Source organism: Vanessa cardui, chromosome 11 (genome assembly GCF_905220365.1).
Source record: "Vanessa cardui chromosome 11, ilVanCard2.1, whole genome shotgun sequence".
NCBI classification, from domain to species: domain Eukaryota; kingdom Metazoa; phylum Arthropoda; class Insecta; order Lepidoptera; family Nymphalidae; genus Vanessa; species Vanessa cardui.
In genome coordinates, this window is record NC_061133.1 from 1,522,481 (window position 1) to 1,538,813 (window position 16,333).

The 16,333-nt window shown below is 36.7% G+C and overlaps 3 protein-coding genes across 3 annotated transcripts; 2 read left to right on the top strand and 1 right to left on the bottom strand.

The window, feature by feature from the left end:
- LOC124533525 (mitochondrial E3 ubiquitin protein ligase 1) lies at positions 1-5,810 on the top strand. The gene is made up of 6 exons (XM_047108870.1): positions 1-271; positions 599-756; positions 1,133-1,290; positions 2,374-2,644; positions 4,451-4,673; positions 5,084-5,810. Exons 1-6 carry the CDS (start codon positions 155-157, stop codon positions 5,201-5,203), a joined length of 1,047 nt encoding a protein of 348 aa, XP_046964826.1. The 5' UTR covers positions 1-154; the 3' UTR covers positions 5,204-5,810.
- Positions 5,781-8,007, bottom strand: LOC124533524 (cytoplasmic tRNA 2-thiolation protein 1). Its single transcript, XM_047108869.1, has 4 exons — positions 7,661-8,007; positions 7,051-7,590; positions 6,614-6,818; positions 5,781-6,484 (listed from the first exon to the last, which is right to left on the bottom strand). Exons 1-4 carry the CDS (start codon positions 7,706-7,708, stop codon positions 5,862-5,864), a joined length of 1,416 nt encoding a protein of 471 aa, XP_046964825.1. The 5' UTR covers positions 7,709-8,007; the 3' UTR covers positions 5,781-5,861.
- Positions 8,008-8,163: 156 nt separating this feature from the next.
- Positions 8,164-15,129, top strand: LOC124533625 (protein melted). Its single transcript, XM_047109021.1, has 13 exons — positions 8,164-8,652; positions 9,737-9,991; positions 10,204-10,408; positions 10,508-10,767; positions 10,846-10,992; positions 11,077-11,234; positions 11,314-11,591; positions 11,752-11,841; positions 12,021-12,115; positions 12,309-12,771; positions 12,839-13,107; positions 13,169-13,441; positions 13,538-15,129. The coding sequence occupies exons 1-13, from the start codon at positions 8,548-8,550 to the stop codon at positions 13,784-13,786; spliced, it is 2,847 nt and encodes a 948-aa protein (XP_046964977.1). The 5' UTR covers positions 8,164-8,547; the 3' UTR covers positions 13,787-15,129.
- Positions 15,130-16,333: the final 1,204 nt, after the last annotated feature.

The window sequence follows — 16,333 nt, forward strand, 5'->3', positions numbered from 1 at the left end:
TGACTTTGACATATGATTTATTATTGTTGTAGGAGGTTATGTGGTCTAATTACGAACTATTAGATAACTTTAGCAAAATAAATATGATGATATAGAACGGAAAAGAATACTCGTCAAAATTTTGGTGTAAACAGTTTTATAGAAATACTTAAAAATGGATTTCTTTTCGGAGATAATAGGTGAAACCGTTATACTTGGCATTGATTCGTTAATATTGGGATTTTGTGTAAAACAGCTGAGCAAATGTAAATATATATTGAACGCGTTACAGGTTGGTATTCCTAAGCGTATATAAGTTACACATTATGTTACACAATTTATACGTAATTCGTATAATGATAAGTGGAATATGACAGTTGGAGAAAAAGTTTATTTTCTAATATTTATAAGTAAAGAAATACGTATGAATGAGCCTCTGTTTGTCTGATTTGTTTTTTATCAATGAGATTTGATATGTTATGTCATTTACTGCCTTACAACTAGTCCTTCGATTTACTATGTCGTGAATATAACATACATTTTATTAAAAAACAAACAAACTAAATTAGAAATATCGAAACAAAGATAGACTAACATTTGGAATACTATTTTTTTACAGTCAGCCCCTGTACTTGATATAGATTCAACTTTAAACAAGGAGATTAACAAGTATCCCAGTCATGTGATCCCATATGTGGTGATAAGGGGCCTTGTGAAGCCACTTGGCAACCCGATTACAAGCAACTACCACCAATCTGTCACAGGTGTAATTCAAAGGTATGGTGATTTATCTATACACGCAGTATAGTGTCAAAGCCAAGTATTAGTGATAGTACTGGCAAGCAGCACCATGTGTTATAAATGTAAATAACCAAAGAAAAGATAACAATTTTTTTCTTACTTTTTAGTACTATTTTTGAATACATTTTCCTAAAATTTTCAATTATTATGGTTGAATTTCAACAGCAGAGCAAACACTGGTTGATTAAAAATTCAAGATTATTTGTCTAATTAAATTCTCTAATCACAGGCATGGGATTGCTTGTGATGGAATTCGATAACATTTTTTAATTACAAATAAAATTTAAATGTAATAATAAAATACCACATTATGCTATACAATACCATTATGCATGTATTAACATTATTGCAGGTTAACAATTAAAGAACATGTCATAGCAAGAACATCAGCTGGGTTCTGGTCAGACCAGACCCGCACAATCCATGAGGTTTACAACTCAACCCCTTTTGTACTCAATAGCGGCAAATACAGCATTGAAGTTGTGGATGCTCTTGCTGCAGAACTATTAGGTTGGTACACATTATTTTTATCAATTATGTAACACTATATAATTATTAAAAAAAAAACTAGTGATAATGCCCATCATCAATAAAATTGAATTTTATTCTAAGGTGGCCTTGACTTGGGATTGCAGTTTCAATCAAATGCAATAATAAATTTTGCTACTCCATAGCAAATACCAAATGTTTTGCTAACCAATCAATACCTCTTTTTTCTGCTTGGAGGTCAAAGTTATGGCTAATAACATCATCTCAATGAAAATTTTGAAGCCTGCAGGATGCAACGAGGTTGTTTTATTAAGGGAAAAATGATTGCACTCCAATTATAGGCAGATCTCGAGTTGTGTAATCTCCTGATATCCAGCACTTTTTAAAAAAAAAAACAATAAATTCAGTGGATTGTTGCGCTATAAGAATCTTCGCCGATGTGTCGAAACTTGACGTAGTAGCGTGCTTGTCGTTGACTTAATAACTTCTTAAACTTTCCACCATCACAGTCAAAGAGAGGAACGTCCTTCCGACGTCAGTATTTTCCGAGAAATATTCGGGTATTTTAAATGAAAAAATGAATAAGGGAAATATTTAAATCCAAATAAACATGCTAGGCAAGTGCCCTCCACAAACTGCATCAGGTACCATTGTGGCCAAGTGTTCATCATTATAAAAAAAATTCATTCATTAATTCATCAACAACAACAGCCTGTAAATTCCCACTGCTGGGCTAAGGGCCTCCTCTCCCTTTGAGGAGAAGGTTTGGAACATATTCCACCACGCTGTTTCAATGCGGGTTGGTGGAATACACATGTGGCAGAATTTCTATGAAATTTGTCACATGCAGGTTTCCTCACGATGTTTTCCTTCACCGCTGAGCACGAGATGAATTATAAAGACAAATTAAGCACATGAATCAGCGGTGCTCGCCTGGGTTTGAACCCGCAATCATCGGTTAAGATGCACGCGTTCTAGCCACTGGGCCATCTCGACTCGTAAATTAATAAATTTTGCAAATTAATGATAATGATATTTATCTATTAAGATTGCATTGTTAGATTATTGTATTTTAATAATAAACTTTATGTTTCCGTCACATAGACTTGGATGTAATATCAGATAAGTTTGAGCCAATGTCTCCTGGCGTGATTGACCATGTCTGGGGGTTCTTCTCGGGAGTTCGGCAGCGCGGTCTTCAGACTATGGAGGAGATGCTTCGAGATGGTTCCTACATAACCGTCGTAGGAGAGTTGAGTAGGACCAGCTCTGGTCTTAAGATTCAGCCACCAAGAGATGGACTGCCCCTTTACCTTACCACTGCCACGAAGTCTAGTTTATTGAAGAGGCTAGCTAGCTCGCGGGATTTCTTGAGGTATGTCTATAAAATTGCCTTCTATTTATACTATTAAAGTTGTAGGAACGGTACATTAACAAATATGAATTATAAGAGTTCACAAAATAAGCCATTTGCTTCAATGTAGTACAGTCACTCGGGGTAACTTTAGCCCAGTCAGGACACTTTTTGTAGAAAATAATCGTTTTAATTTGTATACTGCTCTCCAAGTAATATAATATCAGTGGGATTGAACCATTGCTGTGTAAAATTTGCAACCGATTTTGATTTTAGTTAAATGCAGGCAAGGAAAATTTTGCGATTTTAGGCTGGGCCAAAGTTTTGCGGATACTTGGGTAACTTTGTACCATGTATGTCTGGATCTGGATTTCACTACGTATGTTTTAATTTCAGGATTATGGGTAACTTTAACCTCGTAATTTAGAGCTAGGAAGAAGCAAACTTACGCCATAGACAATAAAAACATAACAGAAAGGTTAGGGTTGCCATAACATTAACTAAAAAATGTACATAATGTATTTTTTTACTGACCCTTGAGAAACAAGGTTTTTTAATAAAAAAAAAAAGTTGTGCTTAAATCAACCTAAATCTAAAATTAGAAATACAATATCTTAGTAACAGGAGAAAACAAATACCTTAATCAACAGGAAATAACATAAGAAAGTAGTTGTGAAAGATGCTGAAACTTATAGGTTAATTTCCCCATTCCATGTATAAAAAGTCATCATGTATTTCGTAGTATCCCCTTTTCACAACTATTTGCTCATGATCTAAATACTTCACAACATCTTTTTTGTTACAATTCAGAAAATCAGGTTTAGATGGCCATTTCCACCCATCTGAAGCTTTTTGCATTACGGAAATCTTTAGGTTCTGTCCCAGGCTCTTGATGACCTTACCAGGAAACAGACACTCTTCGTAACTCACAATACAAAAAGATTCATTGCCCTGTTGACCTGTTTGATTGGTTGTATCTTTGTGTGGGCCAATGTTTTACTGAAGGCCAAAGTTACCCAGACTGACATTATTTATTTCAAATAATATATATATTTTTTTATAATGAACATCTCAATTTGATTAATTGTGTGCCCGTGACGCAAATTTAATTGCAGCAGACAGAACCTCGCGTAACGACACGCACACGATATAATTTATGCCAGCGTTCCGAGCTTAGTGACCTCTTAATTGCGAATGTCAATCAACTTTGATTACGTATTGACTTCGATTAGTGCCTATTGAGTTCATATTCGTGTGCCTGTTCCCCCATGTTTGTGACAACCATGTAAGTCAAATTTACATTTGCAATTTCTAAACTATTGTTATACTGTATTGTTGTTAAGTTTTCTTAACAATAACTAAAATTATATCTGGTTTTACACGAGTTAAGCGAAGTGAATGGTGTTTTTTGGTAGTGTCATGTTCGCACCAAAGTGTTTCAGCTACTACAAGCGGATTTTCAAATTTACTTTTATATTGGCTAGATGACGGCTTCTTGGAGATAATAGGAATAGATCAGGAAACAGATATATTTTCTTGAGGAAATACCACAAGAAAACCGTCATTATTCAAAAAAAAATATTTAAAATTAACTTTAATATTTAATATAAACTCGGTATCATCCTTTCAAACACTTTTGTTATATAATAATACAAATAAATGTTTATTGTATTCTCTTACAAGTGTTTTTGAATCTTAATTTTATAAAATCAGTTTAACGTAAACTTACCATTGGCTCCAAACAAAGATTCTATCGAGAAAAATAGCTAGAAGGTCAGCATTATGTAATATAAAAGGTTTATATAATTTTTATGGTACAATTTACAGAATCCTCCTTGCCGTTTTCGGCACAGTCGCCGCCATAGCGTCCGGCCGTGTCCTCTACAAGTACATGAAGAGACGCCGTCGGCGCGAGGCTGAGGAGCAACTGAAGAAGCAGCTGGCGGCCGGCCGACGCCAGCGCCGCGCACACACGCGCGGCCGCGCGCTGCGCGACGACACGCTGCCCGACCTGCAGCTGTGCGTGGTCTGCGCAGAGAACCCCAAGGAGGTCAGTCGCCGCTCGATACATAAGCAGCTAAACTTCGGACTCGTTGCCGTGGAAACAAATAACATTAAATATTTGTTAGATACTCAATTTGTGATTTAACCGAAACGTTTTTCCTATCATCTTCATTTTTGGACAAGCACCACTGACTTTGGCTTGACCTTGTTATTCTTTAATAATGGTCGAGGTCCGTGGATCTACATCCACAATCTACATCCAGTTCTACAACTGCTGCAGAAAAATGCATTTGTCACATGACCTTCTGCCACTTTAATCAACAAAATGCCTTGTGCAATATTCTTTAAAGAATACTGAGCAAAAACCTCATTTACTTCCTACAATGTCTATCACCACAACAATGTGATACTTTTTTAGCCGTTGGTTAAAAGTTAATGTTTGTTTATATATTTCAGATAATTCTGCTACCTTGCGGTCATGTGTGCTTGTGCGAAGACTGCTCGGAGCATATCAAAGACAAGTGCCCAATTTGCAGGGAGAGAATAGCCTCCCGCGCACCCGCTTTTATAACGTAAATAATAAAATATATTTATTAGTTAATTTATTTAAACATACGGCCTATTCAAGGATATAATGGTATTATGTAAATATTTCATTAAAAAGTATCAATTTAAATCAATATCATCTTATATATATAAATTATCTGTAAATTAAATTAAAAATATCAGAAGCATTTTTCTTTGTAACAACTCAGAGCAACACTATATTGTTTTTCTAGTCACAATTAATAATTTACATTCATGTTAAATATCTATCATATCAGCTATGCAGTAAAATGTATTTGTTTAAATAAAACTAGTTATAACGGATTTTAATCGCGTATATTAAATATTTTGGACATCCCGACATTTCGAGCACTTTACAGCGTTCGCGGTCACGGGTAGACTCTACCCGTTATAACTAGTTTTTTTTTAAATGTGTAATAATCGCGAAAATTTAAGAGAACATTAAATGTATTTGTTGTTTGTAAAGGGTTGGGTTAAATTTTTCCATAGCACCACATAGAATCTTGTTAATGTTTTGACTGCGCATTAAATGCAACTTAAAGGATGTATAAAACAAACATGTATATTTGGTATAATAAAACATGTATAATGGTATAATAAAAGTTATTTTATATAATATCTGTATATTATTTACAACATAATCTATAAACGCCTTTTATTTCCTGTATCAGAAATTTATATGTAGTGAATCTATTTTCCCACAAGCTCCACCACATGTGTCATCTTCATCAACTATTTGTTCATCAGCATTGTGTGAGTCAACTTCAAAATCATCATCATTGACGCCATTTGCCACTTTTTCAGTGTCACTATGATTTGTTTCCTCTGCTATTAAATTTGAACTGTCATCTTGGGTGGGTTCAGATAATCCATATTCTTTCAAAAGAACTTTAACTTTTGTATTAGTGATATCATTGTCTGCATTTTCATCACTTTGTCCATTACAACATCTCTCTGAATTTGTATTATGAATTTTATTAATTTGTGTTGTCTGCTTATTCTTACATGAAGATCTGCATACTTTGCCTTTTGAAATGCAATTATTTTTCTCATATTCCTCATTGATATCCTTTATTGCTTCTTCTAAAGATTTGTTTTGTTTTGCATTATACTCTTCTAACATTCTTTTAGCTTTCGAACTTTTTCCTATACCAAGCTTTGGTAGTCCTTTGTTCAAGCCTTCTAAGAGAACACAAGCCTTACATACTTCCTGAGAAGACACAAAGTTGCATCTAATGCATACCCTTTGGGAGGGAAGTGACACTGCTTCTTTAACTTCCATTGTTTCACCTGTAATTAGAATTACATAACACAATATATATTATAACATTTTAAAATTTTATTTAATTATTTTACATAAACCCATTGTATTAACATGAGTGCAATACAATTGTCTTATTATTATTTATTTTCTTTTACCTGAATAAATAATGTCCATAATGCATGTAGGTCTGACTTTTTCCATGTCCTTAAGGAGTGCTCGTGCATGCCCCCTGTATGCATTTGGAGCAAACACACACTCTGTTGAAAAGTACACAAGTTTCTTGTAATGTGCGTACATAACTATCTCTTTTTCATATGTGTACTTCAGAGGTTTCACTCTAGGAATAGTTCCTTCACTTCCCTGAAAAAAATATTTTTTTAGTTTTTTTTTTCTTACATAAGTTTTATATCGAATGCACTGTGATGCCAACTGTCTAAACATTCGGTAAGTTATGGGTTATGTTATCTGTATGAATTTCTTCATATTATGAGTTATGAAAACATTTGATTAAAACAAATAATTGTTCCTAGAAGTTAGGTAAGCATTTGCAAATCAAAAAAAAAAAAAAATTAACATTAAAAAAAATACTCACCGTGGATATAGCAGTACATCTTTTTAATCTAGCAATGTCTCCTCTCAACACATTCATGAGCACTGTCTCAGCAATATCATCTGCATTGTGCCCTGTTGCTATGCACTTAACATTGAGCATGGCGGCTCCTCTATCTAAGGCTTGTCTCCGGAAAACTCCACAAAATGTGCAGTTATTCTTCCTTCCTATTTGAGCCACTATCTCGTCCATGGTCCAGCCATACAGCTCTTTGTAGGACAATATCTTCAGCGGCATTTCATAGTCATCTCTATTCTGTTTGACTGTTTCAAGACTATCATCTCGATAACCAGTGATCCCTTCATCAATTGATAAAAGCAGGAGGTTAAGGCCATAATTATATCTCTCATTCAAAGTCTTCAATACGTGTGCGAGGACGGTCGAGTCTTTGCCACCCGATGCAGCCACAGCGACAGAATCACCTTTTTTGAAAAGTTCCCCTTTTGTTATTGTGAAATGTATCTCTGTTTCAAACGCCCAAAAAAAACATTCCTTGCACAGAGCATCTCCTGTTTTTGGTCGCTACAATAAAGATATGATTAATTAAAATTCTAAATATGGTAATAAATTTTATTTTAAAAGTTGTTAGTACCTTTAACATTGCATTTTTCCCACATCCAGCTCTACACGGTACCGGCATTTTGATAATTTGTGTTGTTATATTAATTAATATTTAAAATAATAACTATAACTAATGTTGTGCAAGATTGTGTTTTTAAACATTCAGGTTATCAAATACTTCCAAAATGAATAACAAATATGACCTTCATGAATTAAGACTTAAAACTCGATTTGATCCCGTATTATTCTAATCTGAGGGATGTGAACAGTGATTCTGGGAAGAAAAATATATAATCACTACGTTATGCTGGCGACTTGGTGAGTGGTGAAGGTGTTTATCCCTAATCACACCTGTTTGATATTGACACATTGACAGTGACACAAATGACAAAATAGACAGCCACAGCTTAAACAAAGTATTGTAATTATGTTATTATTTATTGTTCTTATTTTTTCGTAACGTGTTTTAGTTTATTTGAGTATAAAATATTTTATATTGTAAAATATATCGAAAGGGTTTAATAATTATTCATACTTCTAGTAATGTACTTAACCATGTTTCATAAAATAAATATTTGAGTACCATTATCCGATTCTAAAGTTCATTGACTGATTGACGTTTAAACAACGACAGGTCGACTGAATTACCTTCTCGATTTCAGAACGAACGAACTAGACTTCTTATAAATCACGAATGAAATTCTTTAATAATACTATTTAATTATTATCCTTTCTAGCGAGAAAGCGCAATTATAAGTGCATTTATATAAATATGAAAATAATAAAATAAGTTGTCTAATACTTATCCGGAAAATTATGTAGATTTGTGTAGGATGTCGTGTTAATGTGTCCAGTCAGGTGTTTGTTGGTGGTGAATCCCGTATTTTTGTGATTTTACGTGGATGTTGAGACTGCAGTATGCACGAATTGCTGAAACACGTGCTAACTGAGCGGGATCTGACCCGAGCTGGCGATATTTTCGCCATCGCAGATGCCGATATTGTGGACGACTTGAATGAAGTGGTGAGTTACGAAACTTGTTTATCGTGTTTGTTGCCAATCATAATGCACTCAAGTAAATTTCAATATTCAGACATGTTTATATTAAGTTACAAAACATATAGTAAACTAGAAAGGAATAGAATAAATTTTTTTTATTAAACATTCAAAAGTTGCTTAAAATTAATGTCCTGTATTACTAATACTGGTACTCAAAATTTGTAATACGATTCATAAATTTAAACAAAAATTTGAATATTTTTGCTATTCTATCTATTTGAAGCAAGGCGATTGGGCTGACTATATGAAAGTAATCATGTATAATTAATTGGAAAAGGAATATTGTTATTGAATTATGATTTCTATCATCTATTTCTAAGAAATACAGTAACATTTGGTACTAATGTATGTGAGTATTTTGAAGCAACTCAACTAATTAAATTGACAAAACAAAAAAAAAACAAGCTTTTTAGTCCCAAATATGTACTGAAGGGATACTTTTCTAGTTATAGTTATAGTTCATAGAATGTATAATTTTGTACTGGAATAAAAATGATGTGAAATCAGTTGCTAAATAGAGCTAAATACATACTTTATTATATTTAGTCAAGACTATATGGAAAATCGAAAGCAAATTATATAATAAGTAGTTATCAAACTCATATATATATACAGAAGTGTAACTTTCAACTGGCATACATCAGTGCATGCATCTCATTTTATTATATCTAACTTAATACCAGAGTTTACTTGAATTTGTAACAATCTCTAAGTAATTATATATTTATCTGATATCTGGAAAATGTGTAATATTTGTTTTTTACATTCAACTTTAGCCTAAACACCAATTTCTGTGTTATTAACTTAAAAAATATGGATTATTTTTAAACTTTCTAAGTTATTAAATATATGAATTTTCAAAATAGCTGCTTAAATATTAATTCAAAAAATAATATGTAGATGAAATTCCTGATTACTATTTTGTCCTATTCTGTGAAACAATAAGTTCTCAGCATATAGAAGGAGTTAATGAATAGTTAAGATAAACTTTAACATTAAAGAGTACTGGGTTCAAAAAATAAATGAAATGTATTTTCGTTATTTACAGCTAAAACAAATCACTGACATATCATCCAGACCTGATTACATCAGGAATGATCGCGATCAAGCTCTCATTGAGATATGTGTGACCAGAGTGACATCATGTATAAAGGAGACAGGCACTCTCGAAAAATATTGTGGGGCTCTAGTTGCTTTGTTGGAATCCTGTCTCCATCACAATCTAATGCCTGTTGGTCATTTACGTGATGACGACCCACCTCATGCCAAGATTGCATCTGACGTTATTGCCTGTATTGTTCTGGTAAGTTATCAAATACAAAATAAAATTTAAAAATGTGTTTGAAATATACCAATAGTATAGAAATTTACTTCAAATTTTATCTGAAGAAATTAAATATTTCCATATCATATTGTTTTACACTTCTTACATTACATACAGTTGTAATTATTTCATTGACTTATAAAAAATTCCTTAGTGTGGCCGATCTAATTTACATAACTCTATATTCTTAGGTATCATTTCCTCTTCAGTCAGACAAGGAAACAAGTGGCAACGCGGAAGTAATGGAACTCTTCCTGCCCGTCGCGGTCCAGTTCTTGCACAAAGGAAATAGAGAAATATCGCGACACATGGCGCGCTATCTCTCTCTAGCTGCCGTGCACCATGCGGTACTCTTAAAACCCCATGTTCAGACAATCATGGATTCTATTATGTCGGGTACAATTATTTTTATTGATTCATTATTAATGGAGCTATTTGTATTTTGTGTTGTATTTTTTTGAACTAAAATTATTTTTGCTTGTTTTTAATATGCAGGTAATTATCCACTGTGTCGGATCCTTACAAACTTGTACGAAGTATGTCCGGAACCCCTGGAAGGCCATGTCACGGCACTTGTGTCTCTCTTGCCTCACGCCGAGCCCGTAGAAAAGAGTTCACTATTCGCGCTCTTTGAACAAATAGCTGCAAGAAGACCCGAAGCGCTGAAGACTGCGATTCCTCAGCTATTGTCATATTTATGCCCAAATACTGCCAGCCAAAACGATCCCGGGTGCATGTGTATAGATTTGTTGCAGGTAAACTTTACTTCGATGTTAGATTTGTCTCACCAGAGAGTGCCGATCATAACATAATTTTATTGTTTTTTATGTCAGGTAATAGCTAGTGTGAGTCGCAGCCGTGCGTCGTTGGTGGCGGAGCACAGCGCGGCCGTGAGGCGAGCGTCCCGCGCGCCGCACGCCTCCCCCCGCGCCACCGCGCTCGTCGCCACCATCCTCGCCACCCTCGGGTACACCAGCAGGGTGAGTGCCCCTACATCCCCCGCCCCACCCTCGGGTACATCAGAACGGTGACTATTTATAAAAATGATCTCCCTATCTTAACAGGAACGAGCTCAAGAAGCTTTAAACTTCGTGGTGGAGCGGCTGTCTGGTGCCGAATGGCCGGAGCAGGCCGCTCTACTGCGCGAAGCGACCGCTCTGTGCAGCGCCTACCCCGCGCTCTTCACGGACCGCCTGCTGGCTGCGCTTCGCGCCAACAACAGGTGAGGAGGAGTGACGCTAATGCCGTTAAAGTGTATCCCAATATTCGATATCCTTCAAGCCTATCGCTCCTAATTGCAGCAATCGACCCAAATCAACCCACGGTGAAGTGAACAGGACTCCAGGTGGCGTAACGATAGTAAAATTAGGAGGGCCCAACACCCCCGTCACTACCGCATCGAGCTCCGTGACCCCGGTATCTGTGGTGACCTCAGCGGTGCCGGGGGGCCCCGCGGCGGTGCCGGCGGTCCCCGTGACGGGCTACACGCGGAGGGCGAAGCTCGGTGACTCGCGAAGTACGGGGCGGCTGCACCCCGGTCCCAACTCGCACCGAAGTATGACTCGATTGAATATTGCCGGTTAGAAAGTTTCTCTGACTTTGTTGCTAAAACATATTATATATAGTGTCGATTGTAATGTAAATATTGTGTGCTTTTTGCACGTCCGTGTTGTTTATCCGTACAAATGCGTACATATAGAATACGTAGCGTGTAATAGCGTGTAAACGAATATTTCCAGGTGGTTCCGTGGGAGGTCTCCATAAAAGTATGACGCGCCTGTCGTCTTCCCAACAGATCAACGCGCAGCAGACCGCCAACCCTCCGCCAAGTAAGGCACTCTTTATTGTATATGTTTAGACGGAAGTCGTGAGACAAATAGTATATAATATGATATTGTATTGTTATATTATTTACTTAATATATATAATTAATTTTTTTTTTGATGAAGAAAGTGTGAATGAGCTGACTTACTATATTAGATGCTGTAAAGTAGTGATGTGTGTGCAGGTGTGGGCAAGGCGGGCTCCAAAGGCGCCGTCACGGTGGTAGCGCGACCCGCCAGGCATCTACACAACATACATATTGGTCCCGCCCCAGCGACGGTAACCATCTGCTGTAAACCTATTTATAAAAATATACATACGATATATCTATAACTGAGCATTAATTTGAGATAGGGAAATTTGCCTGTCATCCCTATGTTTATAATGTTCAGTAATCGAACCCACAAGGAAGTGGAAGACGTTTAGCAGTTCTGTGTCATTGGGTATTTATGTTGCTTATTTTTTTTTCCAGAATTCTGGGCCCACGATAATTTCTGGCCCGTCCTCTCTCCAAACGCAATCGATATCTGTGAATCCATTGACTTCTGGAAAATCGTCCGACGCCCTCGTCCCGACCTCGTCCGTCTCCATACAGCACTCCAACACGGCGCTGGGTCAGGTGTCGGTGATCACCACCACGCCGAGCGCCGGGCCCATCCTGACCCAGCCCGGCCCGATACCGGTCGGGACGAACCCCGCGTCCCTGGGCCCCGTCACGGTCACGTCGCGGCGGGCGAACAACACGAGCGTGACGATGATCAACTCGAGCAACTCCAACTCGACCTCGAACTCCAACCACCGAATAAGCGTGTTCGAGCCGTACCCGATGCGCGACACCGTGCAGCACTTCTGCGAGAAGCACCTGGACAAGATCAAGGCGTACATGGACAACGTGTCGGTGCGCATCCCGCCGCCCGCCAAGTGCACCATCGAAGGTGAGACGCGCGCGTGCGCATGAAGAGCCTAGAGAGAGAGAGAGATAGTAACCCCGTGTGTGTGCAGAGCGGCGCTCCAAGAAGCAGGCGCGCCTGGCCTTCGCGTGCGGGCGGCGCGGCCCGCACTGCCTGTACGCGCGCGCCGCCTTCTCCATGCGCACGCGCCTGCCGCGCGTGTGGATCCACCTCATGTTCCTGGCGCTGCAGGCGCGCCACGCCGCCGCGCTGTCCTCGCGCGACCCCACCGTGGCCAGCCTCAAGCACTGCTGGGACATCCTCAAGTGCGAGAACAAGACCTTCCTCACGCTCGTCACGGGCGCCTTCCCGGGCCTCAAGGTGAGACCCCGCCGCCCGCGCCCCGGCGCCGGCGGGCCCCGCTCATCGTGGTCCCTTTCAGGAGCAGGAGATGCTGGTGAACGAGCTCCGGGCGGCGGGCTTCTTCGACGTGTTCGAGGTGAACGCGACGCGCACGGACGTGCCGCCCACGCAGGCGCCGTGGGGCTGCTTCCTGTGCAACCACCCCGAGCGCGCCGTGGGCTTCCTGGCCGCCGACGGCCAGCCCGTCATCGAGGGTCAGCTCAAGGAGAAGAAGGGGCGCTGGCGGCTGTTCCGACGCTGGCGCACGAGATACTTCACGCTGTCCGGCGCGCATCTCTCGTGCAAGGGAGCCGTGAGTGTTCATTGAACATGTTCTGAAACGACACAATTGATCGTAAGGAAATCCTTTTTAAAATCGAGTGATAAATTGAATATATTTTTGTTTTAGAGCGGTGGCGAAAGTATAGACATAAATCAGATTCGTTCGGTGAAGGTGTCACGAGGCGCTCGCAACATTCCCAAAGCTTTCGAGATCTTCACGGGCGATCAAACTCTCATTTTGAAGCCGAAGGACGGAAAAAATGCGGAGGAATGGGCTCAGTGTTTGAGCATAGCGGTTGCACACTCGCAGGCGAGAGACGCACCTGCCAAGGCCAACAGTCTGCCTGCACGAGGCCTCACGCTGAAGAGCTTCTGATAGCCCTAATATCATTAGGCTTCTGGAGCACTTCAAGAGGCCTTTTAACTCACTCCACTATCGATGGTCTTCCCTCAGGTAAACCACCCTCGGTGATACCTAACTGAATTAGCATTTTTGTTTCTTTTCGTAACATCATTGCTATTCGCGTGCTTTTACCATATTTTATTTTAATTATGGACGACTTATACATTTTTGACATTTTGATATATGCATGAAAAACTGAGTTTTATGTAACTGTTTTTAAATTGACCAGAAATTTTGTATAAAATATTTTTTTATGCCAATCTAATGTTGTCGCTATACTTTCTAAAAATAATTTTATTGGTTTTACTCAAAATGAATTTTATATAAAGTAATCTAAGAAAACTTACTTATTTTTTGGCGCTGACTGACATTTAAGACTTTCTATGCATTTCATATAATCTTATATTTATTTATAAGTATAATATAAAAATAGTAAAAATGCCGCACGTTATTTTAAGCTTAATTTTCAATTTTCATAGTTTTCGCGCCTTTGCCTATTTGAAGTACTTATTAAATTTATTGCCAGTATGTGCCTTAAATACTTTGTGATATATATTTATATCCGGTTAAGTTATTGCTTAAATTTTCTCTTACATAAAAACATAACTTTTTAAGTGGCAACACAAAAGTGACATATTATATAAGCTCCCAAGACATTAATGTGTTTTTATAATGATTATTGATTATATCTACGCGTACTTATACATTTACAAGTAAATTTAAAAGACAAAATAAAAAGCGATGGTACCATTTTGTAATATTTAAGATAATTATAATGTTAAGACAGAGAAGTACAAGAAGTTTTTTAATGTTTTTAGATTACGTTTTTATTGTTGGGAAGTCAATTTATAAAATTGAAAGAGTTGTTAATTGTGTATTGTTTTTTTCTGTATATACGTGGATTATAAACGATTGTATTGACAAATGAGACGTAGGAAGGTCGAAGACTGAGTGCTGGTCATAGTTGTACTTAATGAAGTAATTACAATATGAATTTACAACATATACATTATTGTGTATACCAAGTTAAAATAAATAATGTTTTTATAGTTCAATTCAATAAGTAGTAAGATAATATATCGAAACATTTTTCTTTTTATGAATACATGAAGATATAGTTTAAATATAGTAGAGCAATTAAGTGTGTTATGTTTAAAATGAGGTTCTTATACATTTTTCAATATTCAGAAGCCAATAAATCTACTGTGAGTGTTATCATCATAGTCAAAATGGAATTTCTGAAATACACTAACAAAATAAGCGTAAGTTACATGAGGTTTAACAGAATGTTAATTTTTGAACATTGATTATTTTACTACCTATAAAATTTATATAAAAAAGTCAATGAAATACGAGTGTATGTGAAAATTTGCAAGTTTGCTAGCATTATATAATCTTTTGCTGCATGTAATTTCAGAACCCAGTAATAGCTAATTATGGCTTTGAATTAAAAAAGGTTTTTATGCATACATGCAAGAACCAACAGATCTATTCACTCACGAAGGCGTGCCTCTCCATACGAAACTCTCTTAATTCTTTATTTGAGTGACATACATGCTTCATAGTGTGCATGAGATTAGTATAGTCTATTCCAATGGGAAGAGGAGAAAAGGTAAATAAACAACTTTGACCTTGAATTGATATGTCATTTGCGTTCGACTAGTGAGGTGAAAATAATTGAATGAATGGGTAATTAATGCTAAAGAACGATATATATTTTTTTTATTTTAAAAGTAATTTTCCGTTTAAACAAAGTCAGGTCGTAATAAAAAACTTCAGAGAATTCCGAATATGCATCCGTGCACATGATACATACGAAAGATGAGAGACGAATGTCTTTCTTACCATTGTATTATTTTCAAAACTATAAAATTGCTATGCACAAAACTGATCTACATTTCGAGATAAGAGATTATTTTTAAGTAAAATAATTCTTTTAACATTTTTGGTAAAAATATTATTTTTATGTAAAAACCTTACTGTATAAAAATAACTTTTTTATCTATCGTTAGGTAACTTTTTACGTTTCTAATAAATAATTCATATTATATATTACAACCAATTAAATAAATTTATTTAAAAAAAAATATCTATAATGAATTTTAAAACTAAAATAATATATTTTTTATCTGTATAAATTCATTCGTCTACATTCGTTTAGCGAACATGCCTATATGAGGCCTCTATTTTTAATGTTCGTCATGCAGAAATGGCGTCTTGAATGTCGACAAAACTGTTTTCGTTACTTTGGAAGTGAAATTATGGTGGATCTATGTAGTTTAGTGAAATATTGTTGTATTACAAATGAAGATATATTAATCAAGAAATGTTTGTAGTTAATCTTATAGTGGAATTATCAACAAAACACTTGTGATATTGAAAAATACGGTATGTTTTGAATGTTTCCTTTTGTCATTGGAATGGACTATAATTATAATAATTTAACGTGGAGGTGCGTTTAATTGTGAATAGATCTTAACATGATTTAATTATATATATTTCTACAAATCGTCCTATCTA

Bases quoted from the DNA above. Each gene is read 5' to 3' on its own strand.
- LOC124533525 (XM_047108870.1), top strand. From the start codon at position 155: ATGGATTTCTTTTCGGAGATAATAGGTGAAACCGTTATACTTGGCATT. The intron at 272-598 runs GTTGGTATTCCT...ATTTTTTTACAG, and splicing joins ATATATTGAACGCGTTACAG to TCAGCCCCTGTACTTGATAT. The intron at 4,674-5,083 runs GTCAGTCGCCGC...TATATATTTCAG, and splicing joins GCGCAGAGAACCCCAAGGAG to ATAATTCTGCTACCTTGCGG.
- LOC124533524 (XM_047108869.1), bottom strand. From the start codon at position 7,708: ATGCCGGTACCGTGTAGAGCTGGATGTGGGAAAAATGCAATGTTAAAG. The intron at 7,591-7,660 runs GTACTAACAACT...TCTTTATTGTAG, and splicing joins GGAAAAATGCAATGTTAAAG to CGACCAAAAACAGGAGATGC. The intron at 6,485-6,613 runs GTAAAAGAAAAT...TTCTAATTACAG, and splicing joins TATGGACATTATTTATTCAG to GTGAAACAATGGAAGTTAAA.
- LOC124533625 (XM_047109021.1), top strand. From the start codon at position 8,548: ATGCACGAATTGCTGAAACACGTGCTAACTGAGCGGGATCTGACCCGA. The intron at 10,768-10,845 runs GTAAACTTTACT...TTTTTATGTCAG, and splicing joins TGTGTATAGATTTGTTGCAG to GTAATAGCTAGTGTGAGTCG. The intron at 11,235-11,313 runs GTGAGGAGGAGT...TCCTAATTGCAG, and splicing joins GCGCTTCGCGCCAACAACAG to CAATCGACCCAAATCAACCC.